Raw genomic sequence first — 21,887 nt, forward strand, 5'->3', positions numbered from 1 at the left:
AAACAGCAAAAGGCAAATACGACCTTCAACAACCATGGAAGACTGTGAGGAGTAACTCTAGTTGCCAACCAAGTAAATTCTCTGTCGTTTTTAATCAATAACTCAAGTAAAACTTTATCCTTCTCAAAGATATCTGATACAGTTTGACAACTGAGAGGTTTTGTCAGTTTAAAAGGACAACCTCACCAAACAAATTTCAGCAAAATACAAATACAGGTTATTAAGGCATGTACCTGCAAGTTATTAAGGTATGAGGACAAATACAAGTCATGAATTTCTCACGCTGCCTTTCATAGTCTTGTTTTCTATTTTTCTTATTTTATTTTATTACTTAAAAAACCAATCCAGCTCTTCCCCCCTTCCACCTGGGGCCACAAGATCTCCCCAGAGCTGCTCCCTTGCACGCTGGGCCTGGGTTGTGGGCTCAGCCCAGCAGGGGCAGTTCCTGTGCTTTGATAGCCTCCCTGAGGACAGGCAGGCCCTGTGTCAGCTCAGCCACATTCCTGGCCAGCAAGACACAGTGAACTTCTAGCAGACATCCATTGGAGGAGGGGTGAGTTTGCTCCTGGCCCGAGGGCTTCGGCTAGGAGGAATTCAGACTTTCCCCGCACCCCTCGACTTTCTGGTCACCCTGCAGTGGTGGCTCCACCCTGCGGAGCTCTCCCAAATCCCATCCCAGCTTTCATCCAGTTACACCTTCCTCTCTTCCCTCCTTCCCCCTGGGGCCAGAAGATCTCCCCAGAGCTGCTCCCTTGCATGCTGGGCCTGGGCTGTGGGCTCAGCCCGGAAGGGGCAGTTCCTGCGCTTCAATAGCCTGCCTGAGGAAAGGTAGACCTTCTGTCAGTGAAGACCCTGCCCAACAAGGGAACCTGACCTGGTACCAGAAGATCCAATATAGAGCATTTGAAAGAAGAGATGGGCAGACGCCAAGGCAAGAACTCCTCCAACAATCTAAAAAACAACATGAAATCACCAGATCCCAACGACCCTACAATAGAAGGACTTGAACACCTTAACCCAGAAGTGGGAAAAAGTGCCATTATGAAAGCAATAGAGTCCCTTAAACAGGATATGAATAACTCCCTTAAAGAAATGGATGAGAAGTACAACAAAAAGTTTGAAGAAATGAGTAAATCCATGAATGATACACTGGGAAATCAAGAAAAAACAATCAAACAGAAAATGGAAACAGTTCAAGAATTGAAAACTGAAATGGAGTCAATGAAGAAAACACAAAATGAGGGCTGACTGGATATGGAAAATCTTGGTAATTGAACAGAGACTACAGAATCAAGCATAACCAATAGGATACAAGAGATGGAATAACGAATCTCAGAGTCTGAAGATACCATAGAGAAAATAAATGCTCTGATCAAAGAAAACAGCAAATCCAACAAATTCTCATCATAAAACATTCAAGAAATCTGGGACACAATAAAAAAAACCCAAATCTAAGAATAATAGGGATTGAAGAAGGAGAAGAACTGCAGATTAAAGGCCCAGAAAATACATTCAACAAAATTATAGAAGAAAACTTTCCCAACCTAAAGAATGATATTCCTATGAACATTCAAGAAGCATACAGAACACCGAATAGACTGGATCAAAAAAAAAATCCCCTGGCCATATAATAATCAAAACACAAAACATGTAGATTAAAGAAAGAATATTAAGAGCTGCAAAGGAAAAAGGTCAAGTAACTTATAAAGGTAAACCTATCAGACTTACACCAGACTTCTCTATGGAAACCATGAAAGCCAGAAGGTCCTGGATAGAGGTACTGCAGAAACTAAGAGACCATGGATGCAAACCCAGACTACTATAGCCAGCCAAGCTATCATTCACTATCAATGGAGAAAACAAAATATTCCAGGATAAGAACAAATTTAAACAATTTGTAGCCACAAACACAGCCTTACAGAAAGTAATAGAAGGAAAATCGCAACCCAAGGAATCCAACATTGCCAACACTGCCTACAATAACTCAGACATCTAGCGACCCTTCATAAGCTTAACTCAAAGAAGGGACACATACAAACTCTATTAAACAAATAAACAAAAAATAATAATAAACAGAGTCAACAACCACTGGTCATTAATATCACTTAATATTAATGGACTCAATTCACCTATAAAAAGGCACAGACTAAGAGATTGGATATGAAAACAGGATCCAACATTCTGCTGTTTACAAGAAACACACCTCAACCACAAAGACAGACATCTACTCAGAGTAAAGGGTTGGGAAAAGGCTTTTCAAGCAAACGGACCTAAGAAACAAGCAGGTGTGGCCATTCTAAATTCCAACAAAATTGACTTCAAACTAAAATCAATCAGAAGAGATGGAGACGGACATTTTATACTCATAACAGGAACAATTCATCAGGAAGAAGTCTCAATCCTGAATATCTATGCCCCTAATATAAAGCCTCCTACTTATGTAAAAGAAACACTTCTAGAACTCAAGGCAGTCATCAATCCACAGACACTAATAGTAGGAGACTTCAACACACCTCTCTCACCAATGGACAGGTCAATCAGACAGAAACCTAGCAGAGAAATAAGAGAATTATTGGAGGTATTTAATCAAATGGACTTAACAGACATCTATAGAACATTCCACCCAAATAGGAAAGAATATGCCTTTTTCTCTGCAGCTCATGGAACCTTTTTGAAAATTGACCACATACTCGGTAACAAAGCAAATTTCCACAGATACAAAAAATATTAGTAACCACCTGTGTCTTGTCAGACCACCATGGATTAAAGTTAGAATTCAACAACAGTGCTACCTCCAGGAAACCAACCAACTCATGGAAGTTTAACAGTCAACTACTGAATCACCCCTGAGTCAAGGAAGAAATAAAGAAAGAAATTAAAGTCTTCCTTGAATTTAATGAAAATAAGGACACAACATACTGAAACCTATGGGACATTATGAAAGAAGTGCTAAGAGGAAAGTTCATAGCACTAAGTGCCCAATTAAAGCAAACAGAGAAAGCACACATTGGAGACTTAACAGCACACTTGAAAGCTCTAGAAAAAAAAGAAGCTGATTCACCCAGGAGGTCTAGAAGACTGGGAATAATCAAACTGAGGGCTGAAATCAACAAAATAGAAACACAGAAAACAATCCAAAGAATCAATGAATCAAAAAGCTGGTTCTTGGAGAAAATCAACAAGATTGACAAACCCCTAGCCAAATTAATCAAACGGCAGAGAGAACATGCAAATTAATAAGATCAGAAATGAAAAGGGGGACATAACCACAGACACAGAGGAAATTCAGAGAATCATTAGATCTTACTACAAAAATCTATATGCCACAAAGTTGGAAAATGTAAAAGAAATGGACATTTTTTAGATAAGTACCATATACCAAAGTTGAACCAAGACCAGGTGAACAATCTAAATAGACCTGTCAGTTGTGAAGAATTAGAAGCTGTTATCAAAAATCTCCCTACCAAAAAAAGTCCAGGACCAGATGGTCTCAATGCAGAATTCTACCAGGACTTCCAGAAAGAACTAATACCTATACTCCTTAATGTATTTCACAATATAGAAATAGAAGAATCATTGCCAAACTCTTTTTAGGAAGCTACAGTTACCCTGATACCAAAACCACACAAAGACACAACCAAGAAAGAGAATTACAGGCCACGAAGGATAAAGAAGCAGAGAGGGAAATCAGAGAAACATCACCTTTCATGATAGCCACAAGTAGCATAAAATATCTTGGGGTAACTCTAACCAAGGAAGTGAAAGACCTATTTGACAAGAACTTTAAGTCCTTGAAGAAAGAAATTGAGGAGGATTCCAGAAAATGGAAAGACCTCCCCTGCTCTTGGATTGGGAGAATCAACATAGTAAAAACGGCAATTCTACCAAAAGCAATCTATAGATTCAATGTAATTCCCATCAAAATCCCATCAAACTTCTTCACAGACCTTGAGAAAACAATAATCAAGTTTATATGGAAAAGAAAAAACCCAGGATAGACAAAACAATCTTATACAATTAAAGAACTTCTGGAGGCATTACCATCCGTGCCTTCAAACTCTATTACAGAGCAACAGTATTGAAAACAGCTTGGTATTGGCATAACAACAGAGAAGTCGACGTATGGAATCGAATAGAAGACCCGGGTATTAACCCACAAACTTAGGAACACCTGATTTTTGACAAGGTAGCTAAAGGTATACAATGGAAGAATGATAGCATCTTTAACAAATGGTGCTGGCATAACTGGATGTCAACCTGTAGAAGAATGAAAATAGATCCATATCTATCACCATGCACAAAACTCAGGTCCAAATGGATTAAAGACATCAACATTAATCTGACCACTTTGAACCTGATAGAAGAGAAAGTGGGAATTAGTCTACAAGATATAGGCACAGGAAACCACTTCCTAAGCAGAACCCCAGGAGGGCAGACAATAAGAGAAACAATGAATAAATGGGACCTACTGAAACTGAGAAGCTTCTGTAAAGCAAAGGACACTGTCAGTAAGACAAAAAGGCTACCTTCCAACTGGGAGAAGATCTCCACAAACCCCTCATCAGACAAAGGTCTGATCTCCAAAATACACAAAGAACTCAAGAAACTAGACACTAAAACTCTAATTAACCCAATTAAAAAATGGGGTACTGAACTGAACAGAGAATTCACAACAGATGAACTTCGAATGGCCAAAAGACACTTAAGGTCATGCTCAACCTCCTTAGCGATCAGGGAAATGCAAATCAAAACCACTTTGAGATACCATCTTACACCTGTCAGAATAGCTAAAGTCAAAACCACCAACGATTGCCTATGCTGGAGAGGATGTGGGGTGAGGGGAACACTCATCCATTGTTGGTGGGAATGCAAACTTGTTCAGCCACTGTGGAAATCAGTGTGGCGGTTTCTCAGGAAACTGGGAGTCAACCTCCCTCAGGACCCAGCAATTCCACTCTTGGGAATATACCCTAGAGATTCCCTAGCATACTACAAAAGCATTTGTTCAACTATGTTCATAGCAGCACTATTTGTAATAACCAGAACCTGGAAACAGCCTAGGTGCCCCTCAATAGAAGAATGGTTAAAAAAGGTGTGGAACATATACACATTAGAGTTTTACTCAGCGGTAAAAAACAATGACATCTTGAATTTTGCATGACATAGAAAACGCTTTACTGAGTGAGGTAAGCCAGACCCAAAAAGAGGAACACGGTATGTATTCACTCATAAGTGGATTCTAACCATAATTAAAGGTCTTTGAGCCTATTATTCGTGATCCTAGAGAAGCTAAATAAGAAGGTGAACCTGATGAAAATTATTTAGCTATCCTCCTGGAGATTGGAAATAGACAAGAGTCCCAGGTAACCTCGGGTGCATGGGGGGGGGGTGGGAGGGTTGTTGGAAGGGGAGAGGGTTAGAGAGAAGTGAGTAGGGGAGGAATGGGGAAAGCTCGGTGGACTGGGATGGGGGAGAGGGAGGAAGGATGGATATGGGATCAGGGAAGAATATATTTCAACTAACGGAGTCATTTTAGGGTTTACAGGAGACTTGATTATAAATGGGGTCCCAGGTGCAAGGAGAGATCCCCAGATTGTTCTCTGGACAGAGGAGAGGGTGCCTGAACAGGCCTTGGCCCACAACCACACTGATGAATATTTTGCTTATCACCATAGAACCTTCATCTGGCGATGAATGGAGATAGAGACAGAGACCCACATTGGAACACTGGACTTAACTCCCTAGGTCCAAACGAGAAGTAGAAGGAACGAGAACGTGAGCAAAGAAGGCAAGACCAGAGGGAACCTTCATCCGATGATGGATGGCGATACAGATGGAGACCCACATTGGAGCACTGGACTGAGCCCCCCAAGGTCCAAATGAGGAGCAGAAGGAGGAAGAAAATGAAAAAAGAAAGGGAGTGGGGGGAGTGGGAGGGTGTTGGGAGGAGGGATGGAAATGGAAACTTTTATAATTTAATAAAATTACTTTCTAAAAAAAAAAACAATCCAAATTCCCACTCCCTCCCCTCTTCCCATTTCCCACCCACTCCTTCCACAGACCCTCCACTCCCTCCAAACCTAAGAGAGGGCAATGCACACTGCCATGTGGAAAGTCCAAGGCCCTCCCTACTACATCTAGGTTGAGCAAGGTATACATTCAAAGAAAACAGGATCCCAAGAAGCCAGTACATGCAGTAGAGACAAATACCTGTGTCGTTATCAGTGGCCCTTCAGTCTGCTCCAATTGTCAATCACCTTCAGAGGCACTTGTTTGTTCCCATGCTCATTCACTCCCAGTCTAGTTGCACTTGGTGAGCTCCCATTAGCTCAGACACACTGTCTCAGAGAATGAACCCCTCATGGTCTTGAATTCCTTTCTCATACTCTCACTCCTTCCATTCTTCTGCTGGATCTTGGGAGCTTAGTCCAGTGCTCCGATGTGGGTCATTGCCTTTGCTTCCATCTATTGTTGGACGAAGGTTCTATGGTAATATTTAAGATAATCATCAGTCTGACTACAGGGTAAGGTCAGTTCAGACACCCTCTACTCTACTGCTTAGGGTCCTAACTGGGGTCATCCTTGGGGATTCCTGGGCATTTTTCTAGAGCCAGGTTTCTTGCTAACCCCATAATGGCTCCCTCAATCAAGATATCTCTTTCCTTGCTATCATATCTGTCCTTCCTCCATTTCGATTATCCCATTCCCTCAAGTTCTCTTCAACCCCCCCCTTCTACCTCGTGCTCCCCTGCTCCCAAATTTTTGTCTGTTTTCAGTTTCCAGGTAGGTCTATATATGTTTTTCTTTGAGTTCACCTAATTACTTAGCTTCTCTAGGATCATGAACTATAGGCTCAATGTTCTTTGTTTATGGCTAGAGTTCACTAACGAGTGAGTATATAGCATATTTGGTTTTTTGGGTCTGGGTTACCTCACTCAGGATAGTGTTTTCTAATTCCATCCATTTGCATGCAAAATTCAAGATGTCATTGTTTTTTACTGCTGAGTAGTTCTCTAATGTGTAGATGTGCTACACTTTCTTTATCCATTCTTTAGATGAATGGGACATCTAGGTTGTTTCCAGTTTCTGTTACTACAAATAATGCTGCTATGAACATAGTTGAATAAATACTTTTGTAGTATGATTATCATTTTGGTTTATTCTCAATAGTGGTATTGCTGGATCCTGAGGAAGGTTAACTCCCAATTCTCTGAGAAACTACCACACTAATTTCCAAAGTGGTTGCATAAGTTTGTATTCCCACCAGCAATGGATGAGTGTTCCCCTTGCTCTACATTCTCTCCAGCATAAGCTATCATTAGTGCATTACTTTTTTTATCTTAGCCATTATGACTGATTTAAGATGGTAACTCAGAGTTGTTTTGATTTGCATTTCCCTGATAGCTAAAGAAGTTGAACATTTGTCCTTAAGTATCTTTTGGTCATTTGAATTTCTTCTGTTGAGAATTCCTGTTTAGTTCGGTATACCACTTTTTAATTGGATTATTTAGAATTTTAATGTCTAATTTCCTGAGTTCTTTATATATTTTGGAGATCAGTCGTTTGTCTGATGTAAGGTTGGTAAAGATTTTTCCCCATTCAGTAGGTTTCCTTTTTGTCTTACTGACTGTGTCCTTTGATTTACAGAAGCTTCTCAGTTTTAGGAGGTCCCATTTATTTATTGTTGCTCTTATTGTCTGTGCTACTAGGGTTATATTTAGGACGTGGTCTCCTGTGCCCATGCATTGATGGCTACTTCCCACTTTCTCTTCTATCAGGTTCAGTGTGGTCAGGTTTATATTAAGGTCTTTAATCCATTTGGGCTTGAGTTTTGTACATGGTGACAGATATGGATCTATTTTCATTCTTCTACAGGTTGGCATCCAGTTATGTCAGCACCATCTGTGGAAGATGCTTTCTTTTTTCTAATGTATAATTTTAGCTTAATTCTCAAAAATCAGATGTTTATAGGTGTGTGGATTAATATTGGGGTCTTCAATTTGATTCCATTGGTCAATGTCTCTGTTTTTATGCCAATACCAAGCTAATTTCATTACTGTAGCTGTGTAATGGAGCTTGATTTCAGGGATGGTAATGCCTCTGGCAGTTCCTTTATTATACAGGATTGTTTTTGGCTCTCCTGGGTTTTTTGTTTTTCCATATATAGTTGATTCTTGTTCTTTCAAAGTCTGTGAAAAATTGTGTAGGGATTTTGATGGGGATTGCATTGAACCTATAGATTGTTTTTGGTAGGATTGCCATTTTTACTATGTTGATCCTTCCTATCCAAGAGCATGGAAGATCTTTCCATTTTCTGGTATCTTCTTCAATTTCTTTCTTCAAAGACTTAAAGTTCTTGTTAAATAGGTCTTTTGCATCCTTGATTAGTGTTATCCCAAGATACTTTATGTGATTTGTGGTGATGTTTAGTGTTATCCCAAGATACTTTATGTGAAAGGCGATATTTCTCTGATTTCCCTCTCAGCTTCTGTATCCATTGTGTATAGGAGGGCTACTGATTTTTTTTAGTTGATCTTGTATGATGCCACTTCACTGAAGGTATTTATCAGCTGTCGGAGTTCTCTGGTAGAGTTTTTGGGTTCACTTATCTATACTATCATATCACCTGCAAATAACGAAAGTTTGACTTCTTCCTTTCCAACTTGAATCCCCTAGATCTCCTTATGTTGTCTTATTGCTATTGTTAAGACTTCAAGAACTATGTTGAAGAGATATGGAGAGAGTGAACCTAGTCTTGTCTTGCTCCTGATTTTAGTGGAATTGCTTTGAGTTTCTCGCAATTTAATTTGTTGTTAGCTGTTGGCTTGCTGTATATTGCTTTTATTATATTTTGATATGATTCTTGTATCCTTAATCTCTTCAAGATCTTTATCATGAAGGGGTATTGAATTTTGTCAAATGCTTTCTCACCATCTAATGAAATGATCATATGTTTTTTTTTCTTTCAGTTTATTTATATGATGTTATTTATAGATTTTCATATGTTAAACAAGCCCTGCATTGTGGGATGAAACTACTTGATCATGATGGATGATTTTTTGATGTGTTCTTGGATTCTGTTTGCCAGTATTTTATTGAGAATTTTTGCATCCATGTTCATGAGTGAGATTGGTCTGTAATTCCCTTTCTTGGTTGAGTCTTTTTCTGATTTTGGTATCAGGATAACTGTAGCCTCATAAAAGTTTGGCAATGTCCCTTCTGTTTCTATTATGTGGAACACTTTGAGGAGTATAGGTATTAGCTTTTCTTGGATGTTATGGTAAAATTCTGCATTAACACCATCTGGACCTGTTTTTTGGGTTTTTTTTGTTTTGTTTTGTTTTTTGTTAGGAGGTTTTAGATGACAGCTTCTATTTCCTAGCAGCTTATAGGTCTATTTAAATTGCTTACCTGGTCTTGATTTAATTTTGGTATATGGTGTCTATCTAAAAAATTGTCCATTTCTTTTACATTTTACAATTTTGTGGAGTTCAGGTTTCTGTAGTAAGACCTAATGATTCTCTGAATTTCCTCAGTATCTGTTGTTATGTACCCGTTTTCATTTCTGATTTTGTTAATTTGAATGTTCTCACTGCCTTTGATTAGCTTAGATAAAGGATTGTCAATCTTGTTGATTTTTCTCAAAGAAACATCTTTTTGTTTCATTGATTCTTTGTATTGTTTTCTTTGCTTCTATTTTGTTGATTTCAGCCTTCAATTTGATTATTTCCTATCTTCTATTCTTCCTGGGTGAGTCTGCCTCTTTTTGTTTTAGAGCTTTCAGGTGTGCTGTTAAGTCACAAATGTGAGCTTTATCAGCTTTCTTTTGTGAGCACTTAGTGCTATGAACTTTCCCCTAAACACTGCTTTCATAGTGTCCCATAGGTTTGGATATGTTGTGCCTTCATTTTTGTTGAATTCAAGGAGGACTTTAACTTCTTTCTTTATTTCTTCTTTGACCCAGGGATGGTTCAGTAGTTGAATGTTCAATTTCCCTGAATTTGTAGGCTTTCTGGGAGTAGTATTGTTATTGAATTCTATCTTTACTTTGTGGTGATCCAATAAGACACAGTGGATTACTTCAAATTTTTTTTGTATCTGTGAATGTTTGCTTTGTTACTAAGTATGTGACCAATTTTATAGAAGGTTCCATGAGGTGCTGAGAAGAAGATGTGTTCATTTTTGTTTGAGTAGAATGTTCTATAGATGTCTGTTAAGTCCATTTGATTCATTACATCTATTCTCTTATTTCTCTCTATAGTTTCTGTCTGGTTTACCTGTCCATTTGTGAGAGACGAGTATTGAAATCTCCTACTATTAATGTGTGGGGTTTGATGTGTGATTTAAGTTTTAGTAATGTTTCTTTTTCATATGTGGGTGCTTTTGTGTTAGGGTCATAGATATTCCGAATTGAGACTTCATCTTTATGAATTGTTCCTGTTATGAGTACAAAGTGTCTTTTTCCATCTCTTCTGATTGATTTTAGTTTGAAATCAATTGTGTTAGATATTAGTATAGCTACACCCACTTTTTTCTTAGATCCATTTGAATGGAAAACATTTTGTCAACCCTTTACTCTGAGGTAGTGTCTGTCTTTGAGGTCGAGGTGTGTTGCTTGTAAACAGCAGAATGCTGGATCCTGTTTTTATCTTCGTTCTTTTAGCCTATGTATTTTTATAGGTGAATTGAGACCATTGATATTAAGCAATATTAATGATCAGTGGTTGTTTACTCCAGTTATTTTTGTAGTAGTATTTGTGTATTTCACTTCTTTGTGTTATGTTGGTTGGGTATTATCAGACGTCTGTGTTATTGTGGGTGTAGTTGGCTTCTTTGGGTTGAGGTTTTCCTTCTAGTACTTTCTGTAAGGCTGGGTTTGTGGATACGTATTGTTTAAATATGTTTTTGTCATTGAATATCTTGCTTTCTCTATTGATGTTGAATGAAAACTTCGTTGGGTATAGCAGTCTGGGCTTGCATTCATGGTTTCTTAGTGTCTGCAGCATATCTATCTAGGACCTTCTGACTTTAATGGTTTCCACTGAGAATTCAGGTATAATTCTGATAGGTTTAACTTTATATGTTACTTGATTCTTTTCCTTGGAGTTCTCAATATTCTTTATTCCGTGTGTTTTGTGTTTTGATTATTATATGTAGAGGAGATGAATTTTTTTATCCAGTCTATTTGGTGTTCTATAATCTGCTTGTACCTCCATAGCGATATCCTTCTTTATGTTGGGAAAGTTTTCTTCTACAATTTTGTTGAATATATTTTCTGTACCTTTGAGCTGGAGTTCTTTTCATTCTTCTATCCCTACTATTCTTAGCTTTGGTATTTTCATGGTATTCCAGATTTCCTGAATGTTTTGTGTTAAGAATTTGTTGGATTTAATGTTTTTTTTGATTAATGAATCTATTTCCTCAGTAGTATCTCCAGCACTTGAGATTCTTTCTTCTATCATCTGTATTCTGTTGGTTATACTTGTCTCTGTAGTTCCTGTTCTTTTACCTAGATTTTCCATTTCCAGAGTTCCCTCAGTTTGTGTTTTCTTTATTACCTCTATTTCAGTCTTCAAGACTTGAACTGTTTCCATTACCTGTTTGATTGCTTTTTCTTAGTATTCTTGGGTTTGAGAGATTTATTAATTTCTTCTAGCTTCTTTTTGTCTTCTCCTCCATTTCTTTAAGGGGGTTTGTCACTTCCTGTTTAAAGGTCTCCATCATTTTCATAAGGTTTGTTTAAAATCATTTTTTTCTACATCTTCTGGGTTAGGATGATCAAGTCTTCTTGTTGTGTGTCCGCTGGGTTCTGGTGTTACCATGTTGCTTTTTAGGATGTTGGAGAAATTCTTGCATTGGTGCCTACCCATCTCCTCCTTCAAATGAGGCGGTAGTGTTTTGGCTTCTTGACCTAATCCTTGCTGTGGCTGTCTCTTAGGTCCACTCAGTATTAGAGCAGGCTCTTAGGTCCACTCAGTATTGGCGCAGACTGTGTAGCAGGGTTCCACAGAGCTCACAGGGAATGGCGAGTTGGGGCTGGGTGGATTGAGAGCTAGCAGGAAAGCTCTCTGCTGGTGGCTAGAACTGCTGAGGGAACTGGGGAGGGGCCCTGTTTTTTCTCCCATCTGAAGGTCTTAGGGAGTGAGGCATCTGGGACTACAGGGCTGATGCTGACTCACCTCTTAAGTCCACTCAGTATTGGCGCAGGCTGTGTAGCAGGGTTCCACGGAGCTTGCAGGGAACTGCCTTTCATAGTCTTAAAGATACTTTTCATTATGCAAAATTATCTGTCACAGCCATTCTGTTATAAATATGCTACTGTTTAAAACTTCTGATTTCACAAACCCAAAGAATTCTTGTGAGTTCCAGGGAACAGAATTGAAGGATCCAACTTAAACAGGTCAGACACACCCCTCTCAATTACCTGGTCCTAAACTTTTTTTTCCTTAGCTAAACTTTGTCCTCTGTTTTGTCAATACCATAAACAGGTGTAAGAGACATCAGACATTTTCATACCACAAACACTGGGCAGGAGCAAAGAGATCAGTTACACCAGAATGTGATCAGAACCCAGCTTTCTCAAGTTCCCCCACAAGATGATGCCCACAAAGAAGCAGAAAGCTGTCTTAAGAATCTGTCATCCCAATTCCTTTAGTCTGCGGTGCCGAATCTCCTACCTTTTTATTATAAAAAAAAAAGATATGGGAATGTAATGGTCAGTCCTGCTTTTTTAAGAGACAAGCCCTGCCCAGTCCCCTGTCCACTGCCAAGGCAGGCAGATCTTTCTTCCCCTTCTAGTCTGAGGTTCTTCTTTTCCTTTTTCTCCCAAAGAAGTACTCTCCTCCCCCCCCCGTCCTGGATTTCTCTCTGTCGCTCTCTCTGTCTGTCTCTCTCTGTCTCTCTCTCTCTCTCTCTCTCTCTGCCTTCCTCTCTGCTCTTCTCCCCTTCTACCCCCTTTTCCTCTCCACTTTATAACACACTAAATAAATACTCAACTTTCCCTGCATGGCATGCCTATCTGTCTAGGTCTCTGACATGCCATGCAGCTCCCTGCCTAGGACCCATTGCCTCTCAAGGCCCATGGGCTCCTCAGGGAACAGCTCCATCTTAATTTTACTGTTACAGTTAGAGCACAGTAGATTTAGAGTCTTCTCAAACCCCTGGTGCTTATTCTTGAGCTGAAATTTATTAACCTCCTTCACTTGGTGCTAAAATTCACTCACTGTTTCCATGTGCTCAGTCTTGCTTTGTCTTGATTCTGCCATCAAATCAAGAACACCCACTTGTGGCATGTGCATACAAGGTCAAACAAGGACTAGAAAATAGTTTTCTACCCAGAATCAAACATCAAATTATTTAAGCCAGCAAGAGACTGGATTAGTTTTCCATGAGAATTCAGTCTATGATAATATTGAGGTTGTGGTCAGGTGGGAGAAATGTCTATTGCTCATTCACATGTCTTCTCCCTCAGTGATGACAAGCATGGTGCCTAGATTCCCTGTGTGAGTAAGGAAATGTTCACCTTCCTGGTTATATCACAATTTCTGTAGTCCATTCTCAAAATCTCAGGCATGGGTGGCAGTTTCAAGAGAGCACTGAGTGTTGGTGGCAAGCATCATTATAGACGCTTCATTTCTTCTTTCTTCCAGGGGAACTCAGACCTCTACCACCCATGATCTCTGCATCCAACAAAGGTCAGTAACAACTATACAAGGAAAGAAAAGCCAATAATATTCTGCTGGTAGATTATCTGATCTTTGAGAGAAGAGTGGTAAGAAAGGAGGGAGCTTCACTTTGCAAATTTCACCAAGACAGGGAGGAGTAGAGTATGTCCAGGACAGAGTTCCTCTAATACTCCTTGTTGCTTCCCATATGAACAATAACTCCACCTAATCCCATCCTGCACACCCCAGCATGAACCCCTCCTCCTGGTCAGTCAGAGTATCAGACCAATAACTGGTAAAGAAGGTACAGGAAGGTAAAGATATTTTTCAAATGACCTTCCAGATAAAAAGAAAGCCAGGGTGCAGATGAGATTCATGAGAAAAGCAAAAAGCGGGCAAGCAGTGGGAGAGTAAAGGGAGGAGCATTTTATGATCAGTATGAGTCTCACCTTCTCCCCTAGATGCTGCTGCCTTGCTACACTTTGTGGACCAGTATCGAGAGCAGCTGGTGTCCCGAGTGACATCAGTGGACCCTGTCTTGGACAAGCTTCATAGGCTGGTGCTGAGTGAAGAGGAGTATGAGGCAGTGCGAGCTGAAGCCACCAACCAAAACAAGATGCGGAAACTGTTTAGCCTCAGCCGGTCCTGGACCATGGACTGCAAAGATAAAGTCTACCGAGCTCTGGAGGAGACTCATCCTCACCTGATCAGGGACCTTCTGGAAAAGTAACACAGGGTCTCTGTGCAATTCTGACAGCATAGTGGCTGAGTGGTGAGCATTCTCTGTCTCTCTGTCTCTGTCTCTGTCTCTGTCTGTCTCTCTCTCTCTCATCCTAACTCTGTGTAACCTTCTTTTTGCTCTAAGTTTCTCCATCTATATACCAGTGGCCATCTGAGTTCCCTTTCTGATGGCACTGTTACCAAGATATCTTGGGAACCCAGGTGATCCCTCTCATCCTTTCCAGCCAGATATTCTTGTGTTATGAACACCTCAGAAAACTTCTAATGGAGCCATCAAGTCTATTCAGGTCTTGTCTAACTTAGTAGCCAGTCTCAAAACTACCTGACCCACCATGATACAAGCCGGACTGGGGTGCATGGGAATGGACACAATGAGATGGTGCTTTCCATGAAAAGTGAATTCTTATGAATGCAGCAAAGGAAGAATACTTCTCAAATATTTCTTACTTTCACTTTGGGATTTCTTTTTTAATTCTATTTCCATTTAAGGTCTTGAATAGTTTTATTTATTTCTTTTTAAAAAAACTTTTAAATATTTTAATTAAGTGATTATTTTTATTTTTTTGTAATTTTATTAAATTATAAAAGTTTCCATTTCCGCCCCTCCTCTCACCACCCTCCCACTCCCCCCACTTCCTCTCCTCCTCCCTCTCCATCCCTAAGAGCAGTCAGGGTTTCCTGCCCAGTGGGAAGTTCAAGTTTCTCCCCCCTCCTTCCAGGTCCAGGAAGGTGAGTGTCCAGACAGACTGGATCCACAAAATCCAGTATATGCAGAGGAAACAAGTCCCAGTGCCATTGTCAATGGCTTTTCAAAAAGACTCTGGCCAGCCACATTCAGAGAATCCAGCCACATTCAGAGAATCTGATTGACTTGTGTCCTCGTTCAGTCCCAGTCCAACTGGCCTTGGTAAACTCTCATTAGATCCGTACCCTTGTATCAGTGGTGATCACATCCCTCGCAGTCCTTATTTCCTTAATAAATAAATAGTTTTATTTATTTATGTTTGTTTATGAGGCTTTATTTTTTGATTTTTTAATACATTTTTATTGATATTTATTGAGCTCTACGTTTTTTCTCTGCTCCTCTCCCTACCTCTCTCTTCCCCCCTTCAACCCTCCCCCAAGGTCCCCATGTTCCCAGTTTACTCAGGAGATCTTGTCTTTTTCTACTTTCTACTTCCCATGTAGATTATATCTACGTAAGTCTCCCTTAGTGTCCTCATTGTTGTCTAAGTTCTCTGAAGTTGTGGTTTGTAGGCTGGCTTTCTTTACTTTATGTTTAAAAACCACTTATGAGTGAGTACACGTGATGATTGTACTAGCTCCATCCATTTTCCTGCAAAATTCAAGCTTTTGTTATTTTCTTCTGCTGTGTAGTATTCCATTGTGTAAATGTACCACATTTTTCTTATCCATTCTCCAATCGAGAAGTATTTAAGTTCTTTCCAGGTCTGGCTATGACAAACAAAGCTGCTATGAACATAGTTGAGCATATGTTCTTGTGACACAATTGAACATCCTTTGGATATATACCCAAAAGTGGTATTACTGAGTCTTGAGGAAGGTTGTTTCCTAATTTTCTGAGAAATTGCCACACTGACATCCAAAGGGGTTGTACCAGATTGCATTCCCAACAGCAATGCAGAAGTGTTCTCTCTTCCCCATAACCTCTCCAGTATAAGTTGTCATCAGTGTTTTTGATCTTGGCCATTCTTACAGGTGTAAGATGAAATCTCAGAGTTGTTTTGATTTGCATTTCTCTGATGATGAAGGATGTTGAACATTTCCTTAAGTGTCTTTCAGCCATTTTAGATTCCTCTGTTGAGAGTTTTCTGTTTAGGTCTGTACTGCATTTTTTTAAATTGGATTATGTGATCTTTTGGTGTTCAATTTCTTGAGTTCTTTATATATTTTGGAGATCAGACCTCTCTCTGATGTGGGGTTAGTGAAGATCTTTCCTCATTCTGTAGGCTGTTGACCGTCCTTTGCTTTTCCTTTCAGTTTCATTTCATTTCAGTTTCATTTCATTTCAGTTTCATTTCATTTCAGTTTCAGGAGGTCCCATTTATTAATTGTTTCTCTCAGTGTCTGTGCTGCTGGGGTTCTATTTAGGAAGTGGTTCCCTGTGCCAATGCATTCAAGTGTATTTCCCACTTTCTCTTCTATCAGGTTCAGTGTGGTTGGCTTTATGTTGAGGTCTTTGATCCATTTAGACTTGAGTTTTGTGCATGGTGATAGATAAGGTTCTGTTTTTACTCTTCTACATGTTGATATCCAGTTATGCCAGCACGACTTGTTAAATACGCTTTCTTTTTTCCATTTGGTATTTTTTGCTTCTTTATCAAAGATCAGGTGTTCGAAGATGTGTGGATTGATATCCGGGTCTTCGATTTGGTTCCATTGGTCTTCCTGTCTGTTCTTACGCCAATACCAGGCTGTTTTCGGTACTGTAGCTCTGTAGTAGAGTTTGAAATCAGGGATTGTGATACCTCCAGAAGTTCTTTTATTTTACAGGATTGTTTTGGCTATCCTGGGTTTTTTGCTTTTCCATATGAAGTTGAGTATCATTCTTTTGAGGTCTTTGAAGAATTTTGCTGGGATTTTGATGGGCGTTGCATTGAATCTGTAGATTATTTTTGGTAAGATTGCCATTTTTACTATGTTAATTCTGCCTCCCAAGAGCATGGGAGATATTTCCACTTTCTGGTGTCTTCTTCAATTTCTTTCTTCAAAGATTTAAAGTTCTTGTCATATAAGTCTTCCACTTGTTTGTTTAGAGTTACTCCGAGATATTTTATGCTATTTGTGGCTATTGTGAAGGGTGTAGATTCTCTGATTTCTTCCCCAGCCCTTTTATCATCTGTGTACAGGATGGCTGCTGATTGTTTTGAGTTAATCTTGTATCCTGATACATTGCTGAAAGTTTTTATGAGTTGTAGAAGTTCCTTGATAGAATTTTTGGGATCACTTATGTAAGCTATTATATCATCAGCAAACAGTGAGAGTTTGACTTCTTTTCTAATTTGTATCCCCTTTATCTCCCTTTGGTGTCTTATTGCTCTATCTAGGACCTCAAGAATAATATTGAATAAATATGGAAAGAGTGGACAACCTTGTCTTGTTCCTGATTTCAGTAGAGTCGCTGGGAGTTTTTTTCCATTTAGTATGATGTTGGCTGTTAGCTTGCTGTATATTGCCTTAATTATGTTTAGGTTATGTTCCTTGTATCCCTGCTCTCTCCAAGACCTTTATGATGAAGGGATGTTTTATTTTGTCAAATGCTCTATTGGCATCTAATGAGATGATCATGTGGTTTTTATTTTCCAGCTTGTTTATATGGTGGGTTACATTGACAGATTTTCATATGTTGAACCATCCCTGCATCTGTGGGATGAAGCCGACTTGATCATGGTGGATAATGGTTCTGATGTGTTCTTGGATTTGATTTGCTAGTATTTTATTTAGTTTTTTTGCATCAATGATTATGAGTGAGATTGGTCTGTAATTTTCTTTCTTAGTGATGTCTTTCTGTGGCTTGGGTATCAGGTAATTGTAGACTCATAAAAAGAGTTTTAAAATGTTCCCTCTGTTTCTATTGTGTGGAATAATTTGAGGAGTTTTGGTATTAGTTCTTCTTTGGAAATCTTGTAGAATTCTGAGCTGAAACCATCTAGTCCTGGGCTTTTTTTGGTTGGAAGACTTTTGATGACTGTTTCTATTTCTTCAGCAGTTATAGGTCTGTTTAATTTGCTTATCTGGTCTTGATTTAGTTTTGGTAAGTGATATTTATCTAGAAAGTTATCAATTTCCTTTAAGTTTTCCAATTTTGTGGAGTACAGTTTTTCAAACTATGAACTGATGATCCTCTGTATTTCCTCCATGTCTGTTGTTATGTTCCCCTTTTCATTTCTGATTTTGTTAATTTGGATATTTCAAATCAGCCTTTCGGTTAGTTTGGATAAAGGTTTGTCTATTTTGTTGATTTACTCAAAGAACCAACTCTCTATGATTCTTTGTATTGTTTTCTTTGTTTCTATTTTGTTGATTTCAGTTCTCAATTTGATTATTTCCTGCTATCTGGTTCTCTTAGGTGAGTTTGCTTCTTTTTGTTCTAAGTTTCCAAATGTTCTGTTAATTCACTATTGTGGGATTGTTTTCCAGCTTGTTTATGCAGGCATTTAGTGCTATGAACTTTCCTCTTAACACTGCTTTCATTGTGTTCCACAAATTTGGGTATGTCTTGTGATCATTTTCATTGAATTTTAGGAAGTCTTTAATTTCCCCCTTTATTTCTTCCTTGATGAATTGATGATTCAGATGAGTATTGTTTAATTTCTATGTGTTTGTGGGTTTTCTGGAATTAGTATTGTTGTTGACTTGTAGTTTTAAACCATGGTGATCTGATAAGGTACATTGGGTTACTCCAGTTTTTTTGTATTTGTTGAGTTTTGTTTTGTTACCAAGTATGTGGTCATTTTTGAGAAGGTTCCGTGAGGTGCTGACAAGATGGTATATTCTTTTCTATTTGGATGGAATATTCTATAGATGTCTGTTAAGTCAATTTGAGTCATAACCTTTGTTAGTTCTCTTATTTCTCTGTTCATTTTTTGTCTGATTGATCTGTCTAGTGGTGAGAGGGGAGTGTTGAAGTCTCTCACTATTAGTGTGTGGGGTTTAATATATAATTTATGCTTTAGAAGTGTTTCTTTTACATATGAGGGTGCCCTTGTACTGCATAGATATTCAATACTGAAATTTCTTCTTAATGGGTTTTTTCCTGTGACTAATATGAAATAACCTTCTTTGTCTCTTTTGATTGATTTTAGCTTGAAGTCTTTTTTGTTAGATATTAGAATAGCTACACCCACTTGTTTCTTAGGTCCATTTGATTGGTACTTTTTCCCAACCCTTTACTCTGAGATGATGTCTGTCTTTGAGGTTGAGATGTATTTCTTGTATGCAGAAGAAGGATGGATTCTGTTTTCATATCCAATCTGTTAGCCTGTGCCTTTTTATAGGTGAGTTGAGTCCATTTACATTAAGGGATACTAATGACCAGTGGTTGCTATTTCCTGTTAATTTAGTTTTTATGATTGGTGATGTAAATTTGTGCATTTTTTCCTTCTTCTTTGGAATTTGCTGTAATGAGATCATTAATTGTCTGTGTTTTTGTTGGTGTAGCCATCTTCCTTGGGTTGGAGTTTTCATTCTAGTATTTTGTGTTTGTCTGGGTTTCTGGCTAGGTACTGGTGAAATCTAAATTTGTCATGGAATATCTTGTTTTGTTCTTCTATTATGATTGACAGTTTTTCTGGGTATAGTTCTAGGCTGGCATCCTAATGCCAGAGACATCTCTTAATGTCTGCATAACGCTTGACCATGACCTTCTGGCTTACATTGTCTCCAATGAGAAGTCAGGTGTAATTCTAATAGGTCTACCTTTATATGTTACTTGGCCTTTTTTTCTTTGTAGCTCTTAATATTCTTTCTTTACTCTGTATGTTTAGTGTTTTTGATTATTATGTGGTGAGGGAAACTTTTTTGTTGTTGTTCCAGTCTATTTGGTGTTCTGTAAGCTTCTTGTATCTTCATAGGCATATCTTTCTTTAGGTAGGGAAAGTTCTCTTCTTTGATTTTGTTAAATAAATTTTCTGTGCCTTTGAGTGGAACGTCTTCTTCTTCTATACTTATTATTCTAAGATGTGGACTTTTTATGGTGTCCCATATTTCCTGGGCATTTTGTGTTAAGTTTTTATTAAATTTAATGTTTTCTTTAACTGATGAGTCTATTTCCTCTATTGTATCTTCAGCGCTTGAGATTCTCTCTTCCATTTCTTGTATTCTGCTGTTCATGCTTGCATTTGTGGTTCCTGATCTTTTTCTCATGATTTCTGTTTCTATAATTCCCTTGGCTTGTGTTTTCTTTATTGTTTCTATCTCAGTTTTCAAGTCCTGAATAATTTCTTTTATATGTTTGATTTCTTTTTCTTGGTTTTCTTTAAGTGACTTACTGATATCTTCCAATTTTTTGTTTGTTTTTTCCTCCATTTTTTAAGGGAATTTCTCATTTCATCTTTAAGAATTTCAAACATTCTCTTGAGGTTATTTTTTAGACCATTTTCTTCTGGTTCATCCATATTTGATTGTTCAGGTCTTGCTTTTGTAGGGTTTAGGTTTTACTGGTATTGTGTTGCTCTTTGTGGTGTAGCGTGTGATCTTACCTTTTCTACTCATCTTTTCCTCTAATAGGTGTGGTTGGGGCTGTCTGAGATTCTGTTGAATAATCTTCTAGGTGCCAGTGAATCCAAAGCTCAGATGGTTGTTCCTCATGGTACAGTCAGTGTCACAGTTCTAGTTATCCCGTTAGTTATTCCTGTTCCTGGAGATAGCTCAGTGCTCCTGTGCTTTGGTCTGCTCCCTTGGAGTTTGCTGTTTCAGGCCTACTTTGGCTTAGGCGTCTGGCTTTGATCTGTTTTTGTAAATCCTGGTCTGGATCTCCTCCTGCAGAAATCCCTGACTTGGAGTTGGACATGTTCTGGTGGAGATCGCTGACTCTGGATCTGGTCACTGTTTCAGTCCTGATCTACCAGTGTCCCAGGACTGGGTTGGCTCCCAGGAGTGGATTTGCTCTTGGTGTCTGCTCCCTGTGGAGCTTGTTTCCTCAGACCCTCTCTGTCCTAGGAGTCTCATTCAGTTTTGTTTTGTTTTTGAAGTAGAGTTTCTCTGTGTGGCTTTGGATTAAAGGCCTTGCCACCAACTACATACCCTGTAGGTTTTCCTCTTTTTTTCATTTTTAAAAGGGATTTATTTGTTTCCTCACATTGTTTGTGCATTCTTGGATTTCATTAAGGGATTTATTAATTTTGTCTTTGAGGACACCTGTCTTCTTCATAGAAGCTTTTAAGATCTTTTCCTTGTGCTTTAACTATGTTATAATATTCAGAGCCTGCTGTGGTATAGACATCTGAAACTGGGATTATTATAAGTTTAGGTGTTGTTTTCTGGATTTGTTTTTGTTTGGCCAGGTGTTTTGTTCCTTGGTTTCTGTTTATCTCTGGATTTCAGGAGAATGTGATAGTTATTTCCTTTTCCTTTTTGGTAGGAAATATTATAGACCTGATATGTGTGGCCATGGGTATATCCCAGTAAAATGTATTTCTGATCACCAGAAGCTGACACTTAAGAATGGACATAGGCTAAGAGTCTGAAAAAGTTCACAGGAGGGGAGATCAGAGAGTTCAATGCGATTCTGCTTATTTGTTCTCCTTGAAAAGAGGGGAGAGTTTTACAGTGCACACTGATATATATCCAGCTATCCAACACCCATTATGATGTCACACCTTAAACTTAAGGAGACAGGTAAAGGATCTAATTTTTTTTCTAGTAGAAAGATGTACTACACTGTATTGTAATAAGTATACTCTGTTATAATATTCAACAATGGGCTAAAGAGATGGCTCAGCAATTAAAGGCTAGAATCAC

At 38.7% G+C, this 21,887-nt stretch overlaps 1 protein-coding gene across 1 annotated transcript in view; it reads left to right on the forward strand.

Moving 5' to 3' along the window:
* Positions 1-15,406, forward strand: part of LOC125409585 (NACHT, LRR and PYD domains-containing protein 1a-like) — a 67,648-nt gene extending 52,242 nt beyond the window's left edge. The window contains exons 15-17 of the mRNA XM_087910354.1: positions 13,650-13,694; positions 14,126-14,436; positions 15,125-15,406. Coding sequence (XP_087766480.1) covers positions 13,650-13,694; positions 14,126-14,394 — 314 coding nt within the window. The 3' untranslated portion in view covers positions 14,395-14,436; positions 15,125-15,406. The remainder of the gene's footprint in view (positions 1-13,649; positions 13,695-14,125; positions 14,437-15,124) is intronic.
* The last annotated feature ends 6,481 nt before the right edge of the window (positions 15,407-21,887 follow it).

Source organism: Myodes glareolus, chromosome 9, assembly GCF_982192425.1.
Source record: "Myodes glareolus chromosome 9, mMyoGla1.1, whole genome shotgun sequence".
NCBI lineage: Eukaryota > Metazoa > Chordata > Mammalia > Rodentia > Cricetidae > Myodes > Myodes glareolus.